This window comes from Erythrolamprus reginae, chromosome 1 (genome assembly GCF_031021105.1).
Source record: "Erythrolamprus reginae isolate rEryReg1 chromosome 1, rEryReg1.hap1, whole genome shotgun sequence".
Lineage (NCBI taxonomy): Eukaryota > Metazoa > Chordata > Lepidosauria > Squamata > Dipsadidae > Erythrolamprus > Erythrolamprus reginae.
The window spans coordinates 166,902,147-166,919,333 of record NC_091950.1 but is presented as its reverse complement, the minus strand read 5'-3'; the positions used below and the strand labels follow the sequence as shown (position 1 = coordinate 166,919,333).

The following is a 17,187-nucleotide window of genomic DNA, read 5'->3' as shown; positions in this document are numbered from 1 at the left end:
GGGCATGGCATGGCATGGTGGGAGTGGCAGGGGAAAGATATTGTAAAATCTTCATTTCCACCCCACTCTGGTGCCAGTCAGAGGTGGTATTTGCCAGTTCTTCGACCTACTTAAAATTTCCCCTACTGGTTCTCCAGAACCTGCTGGATTTCACCCCGACTCAATTGTGATAAGAAGTCCAGGACTACCTGCCTTAGGTTGTCATGTGTTCGTTGTCTGAGATCGATAGTAGATCTGAATCCATCTGCAATGTATTCTGTTTATTTTTTTAATCTTTTTTTTTTCATGCTGAGGGTTTACCAAAATTAAAATGAAACCCCCAAATTCCAAATTAGCTCTCAGGCAAAAAATTAGTACAGTGGTAATGTAAAACATTAGGACCGCAAAAAACATTCCTTCTTTGTTGTCAACTAAATCATCCGTAATACTGCTCAAAAAAACTAAAGGGAACACTCAAATAACACATCCTAGATCTGAACGAATGACATATTATCATTGAATACTTTGTTCTGTACAACAGTGTTTCCCAACCTTGGCCACTTGAAGATATCTGGACTTCAACTCCCAGAATTCTCCAGCCAGTGCTGGCTGGGGAATTCTGGGAGTTGAAGTCCAGATATCTTCAAGTGGCCAAGGTTGGGAAACACTGCTGTACAAAGTTGAATGTGCACAACAGCATATGAAATTGATTGTCAATCAGGGTTGCTTCCTAAGTGGACAGTTTGATTTCACAGACGTTTGATTTACTTGGCGTTATATTGTGTTGTTTAAGTGCTCCCTTTATTTTTTTGAGCAGTGTGTGTGTGCGTGTTGTATATGTATATACACACGCCCGCACGTACACATACATATGGTTGTTTTCCTGGTAAACTCTGGTTCGGAAGCGAGCTTGTAAGGGGGGGGGGGGAAAGAGCACTGATTGATATTCTTCAGCTTTTCTGTTTCTACCAGGAGATCGGCATCCTGCAAACCCCTTTTCTCTCCCAATATCTCTTGCTTTGTTCCTGCAAGAGCAACGCCGCTTCCTTCCGAAAAGTCGCCTGTTAAGACTTGCACGGTGTGGTGCCTTCTTCTCCCTTTCCTCCAAAACTGACTTAACGCTGCCGCTATCAAGTAGGCAACGCTCGTACTTGGCGGTGCGTTTTCAACCAAGGTTTTTAATTACAGAAGTCTCAAAACCTGGCCACTTTAAGACTTGAGGACTTCAACTCCCAGAATTGAAGTCCACAAGTCTTAAAGTGGCCAAGTTTGAGGACCCCTGGATCCCTCCCCCTTTCGGTTCTCTAACGCCGTGCGTGGCTTCCGGCTTCCTCTTCCTTGAGTCGGCGTTTGGCGGGAAAACTTTCCCCGGGGAAACATTCGAAGGGGGCGGGCGTCCCACTCTGAAGCTTCCGATTGGCTAGGCCGGGCCACGCGGGGCTGAGCAGTGGCGCGAATTCTTCCTATTGCCCGGGTGGCCGTAGGAGCGGAAGAGCAGCTGGCATGGATCTGGTAGCCGCCGGCGAGGCTGGCTTGACCGGCGCTCCGAAATTGCTCCGCGATGAGGTGGCCGAGAAATGCCAGAAGTTGTTTCAGGACTTTCTCGAACAGTGAGTGACGACTCTGGTTCCAGACAGGGTGATGGATGGTGGGCTGCACTGTACATAACAGCACCTTTTTGGAGAGGGGGACCTGTATTTTGCCTCCATTTTCTCCTGAATTCCCTGGGTTAAAAAAACTACATCTGGAGTAAAGCCGTTCAAATACCGCGGCAGCTACTACAGAGTGCATATAATGCAGAATGCAAATAATTATTTATAAAATGTGCAGCTTTCCAACATTGGTAGCTCTGAAGAAATGCCATTTATTTTTATTATTTTCTTTTATTTGCATCCCTCTTTTATTTTACCAATAACCCAAGGTGGCAAACATCCAACAAACTCTCCTCCCCTTCTCCCTTCAGCAACAAGCCTGTGAGGTGGAAATCCCAGCAGCCGATTAGGTCCCACAGAGTTGGCCTTCTCCCTGTCCCATCGACTAAACAATGTCGTCTGGCGGGACCCAGGGGAAGAGCCTTTTCTGCGGCAGCCCCGGCCCTCTGGACTCATCTCCCCCTGAGATTAGAACTGCCCCCCCTCCTCCCCTTTCGTAAGTTATTGAAAACTCATCTTTGTAGCCAGGCATGGGGAAACTGACATATCCCCCAACTATCTTGGTTTGTGTATGGTTTGCGTGGATTGTGTGATTATTTTACTATGAGGGTTTTTAAATAGTTTTTTTAAATATTGGATTTGTGCACTGTTTATTATTGTTGTGAGCCGCCCCAAGTCTTTGGAGAGGGGTGGCATACAAATCTAATAAATTATTATTATAAGCTGACACAGAAGGATTGGCTGAAGTCACCCAGCTGGCTTTCAAAGTTAAGGCAGGACATGAACTCAATAGTTTATTGCTCTTCTGGCCCAGACCAAACTGGAGTTTTATACCCATGCAATCTTTTTGTGATGAAATGGAGGGGATAAGTTTTTTTTACCTACATCCTAAGGTTGCAGTTCTGACCCTGGTATCTTTATACAGCCCTACGATGGATTTCACTATTTCTCAGAAATCTTTGGTGTTAGATATATGAATATGCTTAGACCCTGTTCTAGGAACTGTACATTCTGGATGTTGAGTTTCTTGTTTATTATCTCATTGTTATCAAATAACAATAAAAGGACCCTGGATGCCTTGTATTTGTCTCAAGGAGGATAAAGCAGGATGACTTTCTTAAAAAAAGCGATAGTGGAGTATATCAGTTTAACAAATGAATAGCAGAAATGCCATAGCTGTCAATTTGCTTCTTAAAGCAGCTGAACATTTATGTGCTACATGACTTTTCAGCAATGCTTAAAAAAGTAAATGGCTTATTTACTCCCACATAAATTCAGTTGTTTATGAAAAGTAGACTGCATCAAGGCTTATACATATATCCTCCCTCCATACTAACCCCCACTCTCCTTGCCTTTCACAAACTTCTTAAAACCCATCTCTGCCGTCAGGCATGGGGGAATTGAGACATCTCCCCCCCGACCTATACAGTTTATGCATAGTATGGTTGTGTATATTTTTGCTTTTAATAATGGGTTTTTTAGTGTTTTTAAATTATTAGATCTAGGCTACAGGGTCATCGCTTGTATCAGGGAATGGGTTATGTGTGATTTTTTTTGGTCCAATCACCCTGGTATATTGAAGGAGCATCACAGCTTTCTTTTTTATATAAAAGAATAAAATCTTAGTTGATATTATTGATATACTAAAACATGTGTAAGGTTTTTAAAATTTGCTTGAAGTTATTTTACCATGGTGCATCAAAATGGGCTACTTTTCCTGGAACTCCTGATTTTAATTCATCAGATTGGGGTGGAGGGGACTTAGCCTAAGCAAATGTTTTCCTTTTTTTATTTTACACATTGTTAATCTTTTATTACTTTTGTAGAGAAAACATCAGTGTTAATTTTCAGAGATAATTGTGTCAAACTTTGAAATTTGAAAGGTTGCATAGAGAATAATTTCCATTCACAGAAATATTTAAGTAATGGGAAGGGGGGGTCTCAGTATAATCCTTTCATATTAACTACATAATGGTAATGCTGTGTATGAAATAATTCTACAAAATTGTTCCCTAAAAGATTCCAGAATAATGATGGAGAAGTTAAATACTTGCAAGATGCAGAAGAGCTGATTCGTCCAGAGAGAAATACCTTAACTGTAAGTTTTGAAGATCTGGAACAATTCAATCAACAACTTGCTTCCACAATCCAAGAAGAATTCTATAGGTAAGAATATCCAAAATGTTCATATGATAATCATTATAGAAGTGGTAGTTTCAAGATCACTAGTCTGAATATTCTTGGTTTTAATGGGAAATTTTTCAAGAGTATCGGGTTTGGTAGGTAGTCCTCGACTTACAACCATTTGTTGAGTGACCATTTAAAGTTACAACAGCATTGAAAAAAGTGGCATTACTGATTTTGATATGACTTTCAGGAACACGTGATCAAAATTCAGGTAGTTAGCAACTGATTTGTATTTGTGATGGCTGCAGTGTCCTGGGGTCACATAATCAAAACATTTAAATATGTTAAAGGGTTAAATAAGGTTCAGGAAGGAAGTGTTTTTAATTGGAAAGTGAACACAAGAACAAGGGGGCACAATCTGAGGTTAGTTGGGGGAAAGATCAGAAGCAGTGTGAGAAAATATTATTTTACTGAAAAAGTAGTAGATGTTTGGAACGAACTTCTAGCAGACGCGGTTGGTAAATCCACAGTAACTGAATTTAAACATGCCTGGGATAAACATATATCCATCTTAAGATAAAATACAGGAAATAGTATAAGCGCACTAGATGGGCCATCAATCTTCTGTTTCTGTGATCACCTTTTGTGACTTCTGACAGTTAATGGAGAAGCCAGATTTACTTAACAACCATGTTGCTAACTTAACAACTGCAGTGATTCCCTTAACAACTGTGACAAGGTTGTAAAATGGGACAAAATTCATTTAAATATTTCACTTAGCAACAGAAATTTTGAACTCAATTGCAGCTGCAGTTGAGATTTACCTATATTAACTATGGATTTAAAAAACTTATAAAGCTTACTTTAAGAAAAATTAAAGCAGAATTATGATTTATCATATGCATCTTAAGATTGCTTCCTATAATGTCCAACCTTTTGAATAAAAATAGAAACAAATGCAGGATTTACAAAATCTTATGACTTGTGGGAAATAATTCAGTGTTTATACTTGTAAACTTAACTTGCATTAAACATTGTCTGTTTCATTGAACTTCTAAGCCAACGGGGAAATTTATAAGATACACAATAAGGGTGATGCAAAAGCTTACGTAATTCTTTCACTTACAAACCTGTCTTTTATTTTAGAGTGTACCCTTACTTGTGTCGGGCTGTAAAAACATTTGCCAAAGATCACGGAAATGTTCCTCCTAACAAAGATTTTTATGTGGCCTTCCAAGATTTACCTACCAGGCACAAGTAAGAATCTTAATGATTAAACTGTCACTTTTACATTACTGTCGCATGTAACAAGGAAGTAGTAATTTGGTACTGAAGGTATTTCTGCATGTGATTCCATTCTGTCATTGTCCTGAACAGTTAAGCAAAGGATGCTGGCAAAGCTACGCAATTTGCCTCTGAATAAGCAGAAGGAGCATTTTGTTAGCCTGTGTGACATTATGTCCACCTGCTAAGACACAAAAATATGAGCTTGCTACATGTCCCTTCATTTACAAGCTGTCACATATAGAGACCATGAAAGCATGCTTATTCAATCACTACTTCATTCTTCTGAGATATTTGCCTCTCAGATGTTGGAATCAGGGTGTCCAGAAATCCTGGAAAATTGGGAATTATCAGGGAATTATTAGCGAATTTGTGAAAAAAACAAAATAAATCAGGGAAGGCAAACAAACTATTAAAATGTTTAACAGTCGGGGAAATCATGTTAAAAAAAAACCCAGACCGCGCTGCCTGGCAGAGTCAAATAAAAATGAGTATAACTGGCAATAACTTGCTTCATCAGCTACCGATATTTCTCCATGGCTTAGCCGTTTGGCATGATGTCATCTATGACCACACCTTAACTAGATCGCAAGTTACAGGGAAATGTCAGGGAGTTTCAAAATGCTTTCCCCCTGGACACCCTGTGGAATACCTCTCTATTTGACTTTCAGAAAGCCTCTGAAAGACAGTGGGGACAGTGTTAGTGTGGCTATTTGCCTGAATGGTGAATTGAGCTAATTTGATCTGGATTTTTAAAAATCCATTTCCTATGTATGATTATGAGCTGAGCACCCCCATAAACAAATGAATAAAATACTTTTGCAAAATTTATTTTCTATCAGGTATATAAAAGATAGCCTCAAGTTTCATACAGCTTGTACTCGTGCAATTTTTTACCTAGAATTTGTATAGGATTTAATAAAGGTATCCAAGCCATTTTAAAAGCTACGTGGAGCATAGTGGAAATCCTGCAACTCATGTTCCTGCTATAAGGAGTTGATTACATTCTGCTCCTAACATCACAGGCGTCAGCCCAGCCATATGCATTGTCTTAACTGATAGCACAGCAGGAACATTCTTTTCTTAGTTACAGAAAGAACGTGTACTTGCCAAGGCTACCATTCCATAGAAAACAATAGGCCACGTTCAGCCAGGTGAATTGCAATCTGATTTTCTGAACTGCGTGTTAAAGATGAAAAGCTTTTAAATTTGACTTTTTGTTTCCTGAAAAGAATTCGAGAAATGACGTCAGCCCGCATCGGATCCCTCATGCGTATTAGTGGACAGGTAGTTCGCACCCACCCGGTTCACCCAGAGCTTGTCAGTGGAATCTTCCTCTGTCTGGATTGCCAGACGGTGATAAAAGACGTGGAGCAGCAGTTCAAGTACACACAGCCCAACATCTGTAGAAATCCAGTCTGTGCCAATAGGAAGAGATTTCTTCTGGATACAAACAAGTCCCGGTTTGTTGACTTCCAAAAGGTATTGGAATTGCTGCTTTTGGTTTTTAAGCATGTTATTCAATTTCACTTTCTCAAATGGTCTGCAGGAAATCCTCAATTTACAGCTGTAAAAGAGTCCACAGTTTTAGTCATAAGTCATAATGGTAATAAAGTGGGTCACCTGTGACTTTGTTTGTTTGTTTATTTATTTATTGGATTTGTATGCCGCCCCTCTCCGTAGACTCTGGGCGGCTAACAACAATAATAAAAACAGCATGTAAATCCAATACTAAAACAACTAAAAAACCCTTATTGTAAAAGTAATCATACATACAAACAAACATACCATGCATAAATTGTAAAGGCCTAGGGGGAAAGAGTATCTCAGTTTCCCCATGCCTGACGGCAGAGGTGGGTTTTAAGGAGCTTACGAAAGGTGAGGAGGGTGGGGGCAATTCTAATCTCTGGGAGGAGTTGGTTCCAGAGGGCCGGAGCCACCACAGAGAAGGCTCTTTCCCCTGATCCCTGCCAAACAACATTGTTTAGTTGATGGGACCCGGAGAAGGCCCACTCTGTGGGACCTAACTGGTCGCTGGGATTCATGCAGCAGAAGGCGGTCCCTGAGATAATCTGGTCCGGTGCCATGAAGGGCTTTATAGGTCATAACTTTTTGCAAAGATCATTAAACAGATTCAGCTATAACTCCGCATTGTGAAGGGCATCTGGCCAATAAACACTCAGCTCCATTCATTTGCCCAGATTCCACAAGGGATTATGGGGTCTTTAAAAGAGGGTGATGAGAAATCAGATTCAGCAATTCTAAAGTGAACACTGCACCTAAGTTAATCCATACAAATCTAATAAATAATAATAATAATAATAATTATTATTATTATTATTATTATTATTATTTTGCTGTGGGATGGCTTTTCCTAGAAACTAGAAATAAAACGCTGGTTTCCAGTAACAACATTGCAAATCATGTCCACAGGACTTAGGGATTACTGTACCAACATTAGAGAATCTGCCTTTCCCTTGGTAGGTAGTGGAAGATGCAGCTGATGCTCCAAAGGCTCCGTACTTCTTCCAACACCCTAGATCAGTGATGGCAAACCTTTTTTGGTTCACATGACAAAAGTGGGTATGCCCACACCCATGGACAATTGGTGGGCCACTGTATGACATAGAATGCTGGACTCGATGGGCTTTGGCCTGATTCAGCATGGCTCTTCTTATGTTCTATGCTATAAGCTAACAAGGCTTCAAGATGCCAAGGTTGGGAAACACTGGACTAGAAGACCTCCAAGGTCCTTCACAACTCTCTTATTCCAATAGCCATAAATGCAAGTTGATTGCCAAGTGCAACCAACATGATGCAATAACATGACTGCAGGGAGAGCCAGTGTCAGAACTTCTCATTCGGGTGACAAGCTCCATTTTTGTGTTCCATCATAACTTTGACCATTTATAAACTGAGGACTACCTGTACTTCAAAATGTGAACTTTGAGCACTATGTGAACAAGATATTAGTGCCTCTTCCTGCCTTTTCTTTCATTTTGCTGTATCTTATTTCCTCTCTAATCTTCTCATTACTGATGCAGCGAAGCATGAAACTCCTGATTCAAAGTAGGGACAGTATGATCTTCACAAGCCTGTCTTAACAGCTCGCTGGTTATACTATATCTGAATTAATACTGGATCTCTAGTGGAATTTAATGGGTTTTATAACTTACTAGAAAGGTAGAGATGTGGAAACAATAATTTTAGCTATCGTATGCATGTTTTTGCTTTTCACAAATTATGAGATTGTATTTCCCCCAAATTTATGGCAACTTATTCAATTCATGTGTCTATTTTAATGCTCATTTGTGAAATTTCTATTTGTTGTCATTTTAATAATCTCCCCCTCCCTCTCAAAAGATCTTATTTCTGCTTTTTGCCATAATCAAAGATAAAAACAAGCTTCCTTTACGGGCATTGTGTCTCTTAAGATTTGTTGTTTTCCTAGTCCAGAAGTTAAAGGGAATCTGTTAAATGATCCTTTGTTTGCTTTCTTTTAGAACTTCCTTAGCTAGACATCAATTTGGTATAAAACACAAGCATCTGTTTGTTGTTTTTCCATTTCCATGTGCTAGAAATATTCAGGTTTAATTTAAGCATGCTAAAGTCAGGCATTTGAAGGTCTCTTTCCCATCTTCCCAGGTTCGCATTCAAGAAACCCAGGCTGAATTGCCTCGGGGGAGCATTCCTCGCAGTGTTGAAGTCATCTTGCGTGCTGAAGCTGTAGAATCTGCGCAGGCTGGTGACAAGTGTGACTTCACAGGGTCTCTCATTGTCGTGCCGGATGTATCTCAACTGTCTACCCCAGGTTGGTGAATCCTATCTAGGGTCTTCCAAGTATTGAAGATATTTATATATTTTTAATATATGGTATACAGGCACTCCTCGACTTATGACAACAACAGCCCAACATTTCTGTTGCTAAGTGAAACATTAGTTAAATGAGTTTTATATTAAAAAGGGAAAAAAGAAAGAAAAATCTTATCATTGTTTAACGTCATCTATTGTTTAACGTCATTGTGTAAAAGTATTAATTATAACATAATAAGTAAAGAATAAAAAACACATCTAAAAATTTATAAAAACATATATAGAAATTCTTAAATTATGCATGAAATCAAACTAAAATAAAGAAAAGAAGAGAAGAATAAAAAAGGAATCTACATTTATATTGTAAATAACCATCCTCTAATACAATAAAACTACTAGTTCAAATATATTTAAAGTAGTATAACAACAAAGTTATCCCTTTTTCTTTATTTCCCACCAAATATATACCTTTTGCCATACATTATAGAATTCTGATTCTTCTTGATTGAGCGGAGCAACTGTAGCTCCACTGTGTGTTATATGTTATGTGTGTCATGTTTGTTTATGCAAATTAATAAAAAATATTTTTTTAAAAAATGAGTTTTATGATCATGTTTTCACAATTGCTCAGTGAATCACTGCAGGTGATAAGTTAGTAACCCAGTTGTTAAGTGAATCTGGGTTTGCCATTGACTTTGTCAGAAGGTCACAAAAGGTGATAACATGATCCCAGGACACTGCAACCGTCATAGATATGAGTCAGTTGCCAAGCTTTTGGATTTTGATAATGCAACAGTTGTATGAAAAACTGTCATAAGTCACTTTTTTTCAGTGCCGTTGTAACTTCGAATGATCACTAAATGAAGTAAAGAACTACAAGTAGTCTTAAAGTAGGCTGCTTTAAATTGCAGGTTAGGAATCACATAGATTACATGTAGCCCTTGAATTATGACTTTAATGGAACTTGCCGTCATTAGTTGTAAGTCATGACAATCATAAATCACGTCACTATTTTTGGGGGGGCAGTTGTTAAGCCAGCATAGGGGTCATAAAGTGAACACTGCAGTTGTTAAGCAAACCAATCGCTATGGCCAGTTTTGCTGAAAACAAGTAAATGGAGAGATTTTCAGCAAAATCAGAAATGTAGTCACATGACTGAGATGCTGCAAATAGTTGTAAGCCATTTGCTGAGCATCTGAGGTGTCATGTGAGAATGGAGGGAGGGGTGTCAAACTTTGGACCTCCTGCAGAGATTTGGTGGAATTTTGAACAATCATCAAGTATCTGCTCTGCCTGATTTTAAAAATGACCATATCAGACACCTGCTTTGCTATTCTACTGCTCTAGAATCTTAGAACTATTCTCTTGTGAGGGTTAGATATATTAAACTTTCATGGTGTTTAGCTTAGTGCTATGTATAATGGTGTTTAGCTTAGTGCTATGTCCCTGTGGCTAGTTCAGTGATCTACAGTTAAAGTTATCCACAACTTAATATGAGGTATGAATTGGGACTCTGATGGTAGCCTGACCAAAGTCCTCTTCAATTTAGAGGAAAATTTTATTATTATTATTATTATTATTATTATTATTATTATTATTATTATTATTTATTAGATTTGTATGCCGCCCCTCTCCGTAGACTTGGGGCAGCTTACAGCAATGATAAAAACAATATATAATGACAAATCTAATAGTTAGACTCTAAAATAACAATAATACATTTAAAAAGTCTAAAAAACCAGAAACCCAAATATATAAAAAACATACATACAGTCATATCATATACAGAAAACTACATAGGCAGGGGGAGATGTTTCAGTTCCCCCATGCTTGACGACAGAGGTGGGTTTTAAAGAGTTTACGAAAGGCAAGGAGGGTGGGGGCAGTTCTAAACTCTGGAGGGAGCTGATTCCAGAGGGTCGGAGCCACCACAGAGAAGGCTGTTCCTCTGGGTCCCGCCAAACGACATCGTTTAGTTGACGGGACCCGGAGGAGACCAACTCTGTGGGATCTAACCAGTCGCTGGGATTCGTGCGGCAGAAGGCGGTCTCGTAGATACCCTGGTCCGGTGCCACGAAGGGCTATCTCTGTTTGTTTTCTCCAATATATGTATTTGAGCAGAATTTTCAAAGTCCTTATTTTATAGGTGTACGAGCAGAAACTGGTTCTCGTGTGACTGGAAAAGAAGGTTATGAATCTGAAGGTATCCGAGGTCTTCGGGCTCTTGGAGTCAGAGAGTTGTCCTATAAATTGGTCTTTCTAGCCTGTTATGTGGCCCCAACAAACCCAAGGGTAAGTCTTGCTAAGGGAAATATAACAGCAACTATATTTTTAAAGAAACTAGTTGTGGGATTTTATTATTGTTCTACTCCCTCTTGCTGAACGTTGGAAGTTTTTACCTAACGTTTTTGTTTTGATAATAGTATGTGTTCAATAATTAGCAAGTATTTTTTCCATGCAGTATATATTTTTAAATACATTGCATTCAAGTTTGCCCAATTTAAAGTAGGGCTCCCAGTGTGTCTCCACCAGGTTGTCCAACATAAGAACAAGGGGATAGAATTGTTGGGCTGCTGCTGCAGCTTCTTCTATAGGTATGAGTGCAAAATAAACAATAACTTTTCCCTAAAAGATTTCTTCCTCTGACACATTAATTTTCTGCACATGGAAGTTAGTTTTAATTTGAGGATTGTTTTGCCACCTGTGCTCAGAGATTACACATTCTTCACTGTCATTTCACTTTAAAAAATATTCACAGGGGGGAATACCACAATCTATATTGTTTTTCCCCTTGATTTGATGACTACTACTTCTCTACCTCCGGATCTAAGGTTTCTTGAATTACTTTTTGCAATATTTTGAATTTGTGTTATTTTGTCTTAATGTTAGTTTGGAGGCAAAGAACTTCGAGATGAGGAACAAACTGCAGAAAGCATTAAAAACCAGATGTCTGTATTGGAATGGGGAAAAGTATTTGAAATGAGCCAAGATAAAAACCTGTACCACAACCTTTGTACAAGCCTTTTTCCCACCATACATGGTAAGACTAAATTATTATCTTAAGTTATTTGGAAAACTGTCAAATAAATTATATAAATTGTACCTAATCTGGAACTCTCTCCATAAATATTATCTCTTCTGAAGAAATCAGAACAATCAATTGTTAGCCGGGTTTGTTTTTTGCTGGTGTGTGTGTTGTTGTTTTGTGTGTGGTAGTGTGTGGGGTCCAGAAAATAACATAGGCTTCAGACACATACATATGCCTGTATTTGACTTGAGGTGGCTGGCGATCGATTGAAGGTAGAAGGGATTCAGAAATTTGCTGCAATCTTTTAATCAGTATACCTCATTATTTCTTTGCTTATCAAGTAACCTCTGCACTTTAATAACAAAATGATAAGCTTGGACTTCGTTCCACAGATTATTTTAAATTGCTTATTTTAAATGAATGCAACTATCTTGTGTCAGCAGTCCAATATAGACTGTTTTTGAACTATGATTATTCTGTGACTTGGACAGATTTTAGAAATAATGAGCTGGATCTAGAGTTTTCGTGAAGTTTTATTACCACTACCACATACTCCTCTGGAAAGTTCCTTCTGGAGATTGGGGCCCTCCAAAACATAGTGAGAGCTGGTTCATAACAAAGTGTTCATTAATGAAAATAATTTTGTCTTCTGCAATCTTTCTTTAAAAAGTTTTGTCCTCTTCCTCAGAAAGGACTTCTCTTTACAAATAGTTATATTCAGTGCCATATAAAACAATGAATATCTAAAGTATAGTTTATTATAATAAATGAAATAACAGAAGAATAAATTTAAACATGCTTACATATATTTGACTACATTAATGTGAATAACATTAAAGGAAAAGGGGGAAAGACATCGAAAATGACATCAGTCACATAAGCCCTAAAAATTTAGTCAAATTGCTCAAAAAGTTTCTTGTTTGTTTGTTTGTTTATTTGTTTATTTATTTATTTATTGGATTTCTCGGGGCGGCTCACAACATATAATAAACAATATACAATATCTTGAATCCAATTCATTAATTAAAAATCTAAAACTCCAAAAAAGCTTTTAAAAAAACAATCATTGCTTATTTCTTCCTTATCTCTTATTGAAAAAAACCATTCAAATGACATAGGCTAACATTCCTTTGGAAATCAGGTGATTACTGTAGCTATATCATGCACAAAACGTCCAAAATTTTTGAGGTCTTACTACAGGACTGTCAAAACTGGCAGGCCTTGGGCCAAATGCATCACGCACTGGCCACGCCCACACCCGCTTTACCAAAAGGAGGAGAAGTTGTGATACATCATGTGATGACACCATAACACTGAGTTTGACAGCCCTGTCTTAGATTCCAAACACTATTCATAGTGTTTGGAATCTAAGACAGGGCTGTCAAACTCAGCCCTGTCATGTATATATGTATATCATGCAATAGACAGCTACTTTGGTCTAGCAGTTAAGGGACCAGGCTATATATTGGGAGACTGTGAGTTCTAGTCCCACATTAGGCATAAAGCTGCATGGGTGATCTTGGGCCAGTCAAATTGTCTCAGCCCTAGGAAGAAAGGAAGGGCAAACCATTTCTGAAAATCTTGCCATGAAGAATTCAGAGGCTTAACCAGCCTGTTGCCAGGAATCAAAAACAGACTCAAAGCACACAAGTCATACAATAAGCAGTCTAATGTCAGGTTAAGACTAGATTACAGGCTATAGGGAGGCCTTGTGACATAAGGTTCCAATGTAATGCTTCTTGGTCATGTTCTGTACATCTTTGAAAGATGGGATGAAATAATGAATGTGGAGAATTTCCTGTGATTCTTTGACATGGTTGATGCTGTTCAGTTACAAACAATCTTACTGAGTTTTTGAGCATTGTTTAAGGCCAACTGGAATAGCTGGAAAATAAGTTGCCTTTTAATTTGTATACATTTACCCAAAGGAATTTATTTTGAATGTGTTCATTTGTAAAATCTTTAATACACCTAACATTCGCTTGCTGTGATCTAGGTAATGATGAAGTAAAGCGAGGGATTTTACTCATGCTATTTGGTGGAGTTCCTAAAACAACAGGAGAAGGCACTTCATTACGCGGTGACATCAATGTTTGTGTTGTTGGTGATCCAAGTACTGCCAAAAGCCAGTTTTTAAAGTAAGTTTTTCTAACACTACAAGGGGGTTTAAACTATATGACCACCATAGCTCACAGATCTCTGCATATATTTGAAATAATTTTTGGATACAGTTGAAAAGATTATGCTGGATTGCTAATTTTTTAAACAAATATTCAATGGACTGCAATTGTTACATTCTTTTACACACAAATTAAAAGATAAAATAAAATCTCCTTGCAAGTGTTTTCATATCGTTTTCACCCAAATATGATCAACTTTGGTTTTGTTAGGAAACATCTGCCTGACTTAGAATTAGCAGAGTTGTGCAAAGTTTTGAAGAGATGCTTAAACTCAAAAATAAAATTTCATCAGGACGTTTCCTCACCTAAAGGCTGGGAAATTCAATTAATGCTCACAACCAGGACTCTAGAGATTGTCACCATTAAGCGATGTCATGCTTCATAACCATATCAGTTAGTAATGGAAAGTCTGGTCCTAATTGCTGTTTAAATTGAGGACTACCTGTGGATGCCTTAAATTATTTAATAAAAACAGATGTAGCTGGCTTGTACATGTTGCACTTGAGAATTGATTGTATTTTAAGTCATGCAAGCTTCAAAGTGCTACTTCTGATTTGAATCCAAAGCAGTAGGTTTCAATATCAGAGTTCAGCAGTATCACAGGTTCTTATTCTTTGATGCTGATGAGCATTTATTCAAACTCTAATCTTTGCTGTTATGTCACCTTAGCATTGGTGGCATGGTAGTTGAAGCGCAGGTAGCCCACAGTCTGGAGTTGGATCCTGACTGCCTCAAGATTGATTCAGCTTTTATTTATTTATTTATTCATTTATTCATTTATTTATTCATTTATTTATTTATTTAATTTGTATGCCACCCCTCTCTGTAGACTCTGGGAGGCTCACAGCAGTGATAGAAACAATGTACAATACAAATCTAATAATACGAAGTTAAAAACCCATAATTTAAAAAACATGCATACAACACACCATACATAAATTATATAGGCCTGGGGAAGATATTTCAATCCCCCCATGCCTGACAGCAGAGGTGGGTTTTGAGAAGTTTACGAAAGGCATGGAGGGTGGGGGCAATTCTGATCTCTGGGGGGGAGTTGGTTCCAGAGGGCTGGGGCCGCCACAGAGAAGGCTCTTCCCTTGGGTCCCGCCAAATGACATTGTTTAGTCAACGGGACCCGGAGAAGGCCAACTCTGTGGGACCTAACTGGTCGCTAGGATTCGTGCGGCAGAAGGCGGTCCTGGAGATATTCTGGTCCGATGCCATGGAGGGCTTTATAGGTCATAACCAACACTTTGAATTGTGACCAGAAACTGATCGGCAGCCAATGCAGGCTGCGGAGTGTTGGTGAAACAAGGGTATACTTGGGAAAGCCCATGATTGCTCTCGCAGCTGCATTCTGCACGATCTGAAGTTTCCGAACACTTTTCAGAGGTATCCCCATGTAGAGAGCGTTACAGTAGTTGAGCCTCGAGGTGATGAGGGAATGAGTGACTGTGAGCAGTGAGTCCCGGTCCAGATAGGGCCGCAACTAGTGCACCAGGCGAACCTGGGCAAACGCCCCCCTCGCCACAGCTGAAAGATGTTTCTCTAATGTGAGCTGTGGATCGAGGAGGACGCCCAAGTTGCGGACCCTCTCTGAGGGAGTCAGTAATTCCCCCCCCCCCAGGGTAATGGACGGACAGATGGAATTGTCCTTGGGAGGCAAAACCCACAGCCACTCCGTCTTATCAGGGTTGAGTTTGATTCTGTTGACACCCATTCAGACCCTAACAGCCTCCAGGCACATCACTTCCACTGCTTTGCTGACTGCCAAGGAGAATCAAAATAGTTATAGAGCACTATGGGGCAGTATAGAAATCTAAATGCTGCAGCTATTGCTACCTTTTGTAAAGCTGCTGCTCATTAACTCACCAATTTGTGATCCCAACAGGCACGTGGAAGAATTCAGCCCCCGAGCCGTCTACACCAGTGGAAAGGCCTCTAGTGCTGCTGGCTTAACTGCCGCTGTGGTGAAAGACGAAGAGTCTTATGAATTCGTTATTGAAGCTGGGGCACTAATGTTGGCAGATAATGTACGTTATTCAAATTGCGATACTTTCTGTTTCAAAATAAGGGTTACTGTTCATTTTATTTATCCCAGTAATGAAAGTGGTAATTGACAAGCCTCCTGTTGCATTGTTCCCCAGGGAGTGTGTTGTATTGATGAATTTGACAAAATGGAGATAAGAGACCAAGTTGCTATTCACGAAGCAATGGAGCAGCAAACTATATCCATTACCAAGGCTGGAGTTAAGGTAAATATTCATTGCCAGAATTACCAAATGTTGTTATTAGTCTTTGGGATTAGTATGGATTATTTGGCAGGTTTCTGTAGCTGGATCCACCCTGGTCATTTCTTTTCGGAATGTTATTCCGTGACTAAATTGTTTATTTAGAGTGGTTACGCTCTATTAAAGAATCAGTCTTTATATTAATATGAGCCATAAGGTATTTGGAGGCAGGCTGTATTACATTTTTTCTAATTTATTAAATTAGTATGCTGTTTCAGTTCCAAGTAAAATCACTTTTTAAAAATGCAATAAGAAGCAGGAAAAAGAATAAACAATAGCAAAGATGACACACAGAATTATTAAGGGAGAAAAGCCATATCTTACAAACATCAATAGGATGGTACCGTCCCGATTTCAGGGGGATTTCATTCCAGATTCCAGGAGCTGTTACAGAGGAATCACGTTTATGGAGTCCCAATGGATAGCCTTCTTTAATCCAGAGAATCTGGACCACACAAAACCCAGATGAAATTGGCCCAGTGGGTATTATGGGAGCTAGGTAGTTTCTCAAGTAACCCTAGTCAATATTTTCCATATATTAAAGTTTATGGTATGGAAAAAGTAATGTTTTTGGGCAAAAGTCATCCTCGGGTAGATCCTGAACTGCTCTTTTCATTTCAAGCATACAACTTTGTGTAACATACTGTTTTCAATGCAAAATGAAGAGTTTGGTGCTCCAAACGGTTTGAAAAGAACGTTTTGCTCTGCTCTAAGATGGTTAGGCAACAAGCCTACCTTAATAGCTCTGAACTAAATACAGAAATTTCTACCAACAAAATTCATTAAAAATGTCTGCTTGAAGCAGTAATAATCTCTTAAGATAAGAGAGGGAA

The 17,187-nt window shown here is 38.8% G+C and overlaps 1 protein-coding gene across 1 annotated transcript in view; it reads left to right on the top strand.

Annotated features, from left to right (window-relative positions):
• The first annotated feature begins 1,313 nt into the window (after positions 1–1,313).
• The window catches only part of MCM6 (minichromosome maintenance complex component 6), a 37,692-nt gene continuing 21,818 nt past the window's right edge, over positions 1,314–17,187 (top strand). Inside the window, exons 1-10 of the mRNA XM_070731413.1 lie at positions 1,314–1,589; positions 3,651–3,797; positions 4,905–5,015; positions 6,275–6,524; positions 8,688–8,853; positions 11,002–11,147; positions 11,745–11,895; positions 13,880–14,021; positions 15,955–16,096; positions 16,211–16,318. Of these exons, the coding sequence (XP_070587514.1) occupies positions 1,483–1,589; positions 3,651–3,797; positions 4,905–5,015; positions 6,275–6,524; positions 8,688–8,853; positions 11,002–11,147; positions 11,745–11,895; positions 13,880–14,021; positions 15,955–16,096; positions 16,211–16,318 (1,470 nt within the window). The 5' untranslated portion in view covers positions 1,314–1,482. The remainder of the gene's footprint in view (positions 1,590–3,650; positions 3,798–4,904; positions 5,016–6,274; positions 6,525–8,687; positions 8,854–11,001; positions 11,148–11,744; positions 11,896–13,879; positions 14,022–15,954; positions 16,097–16,210; positions 16,319–17,187) is intronic.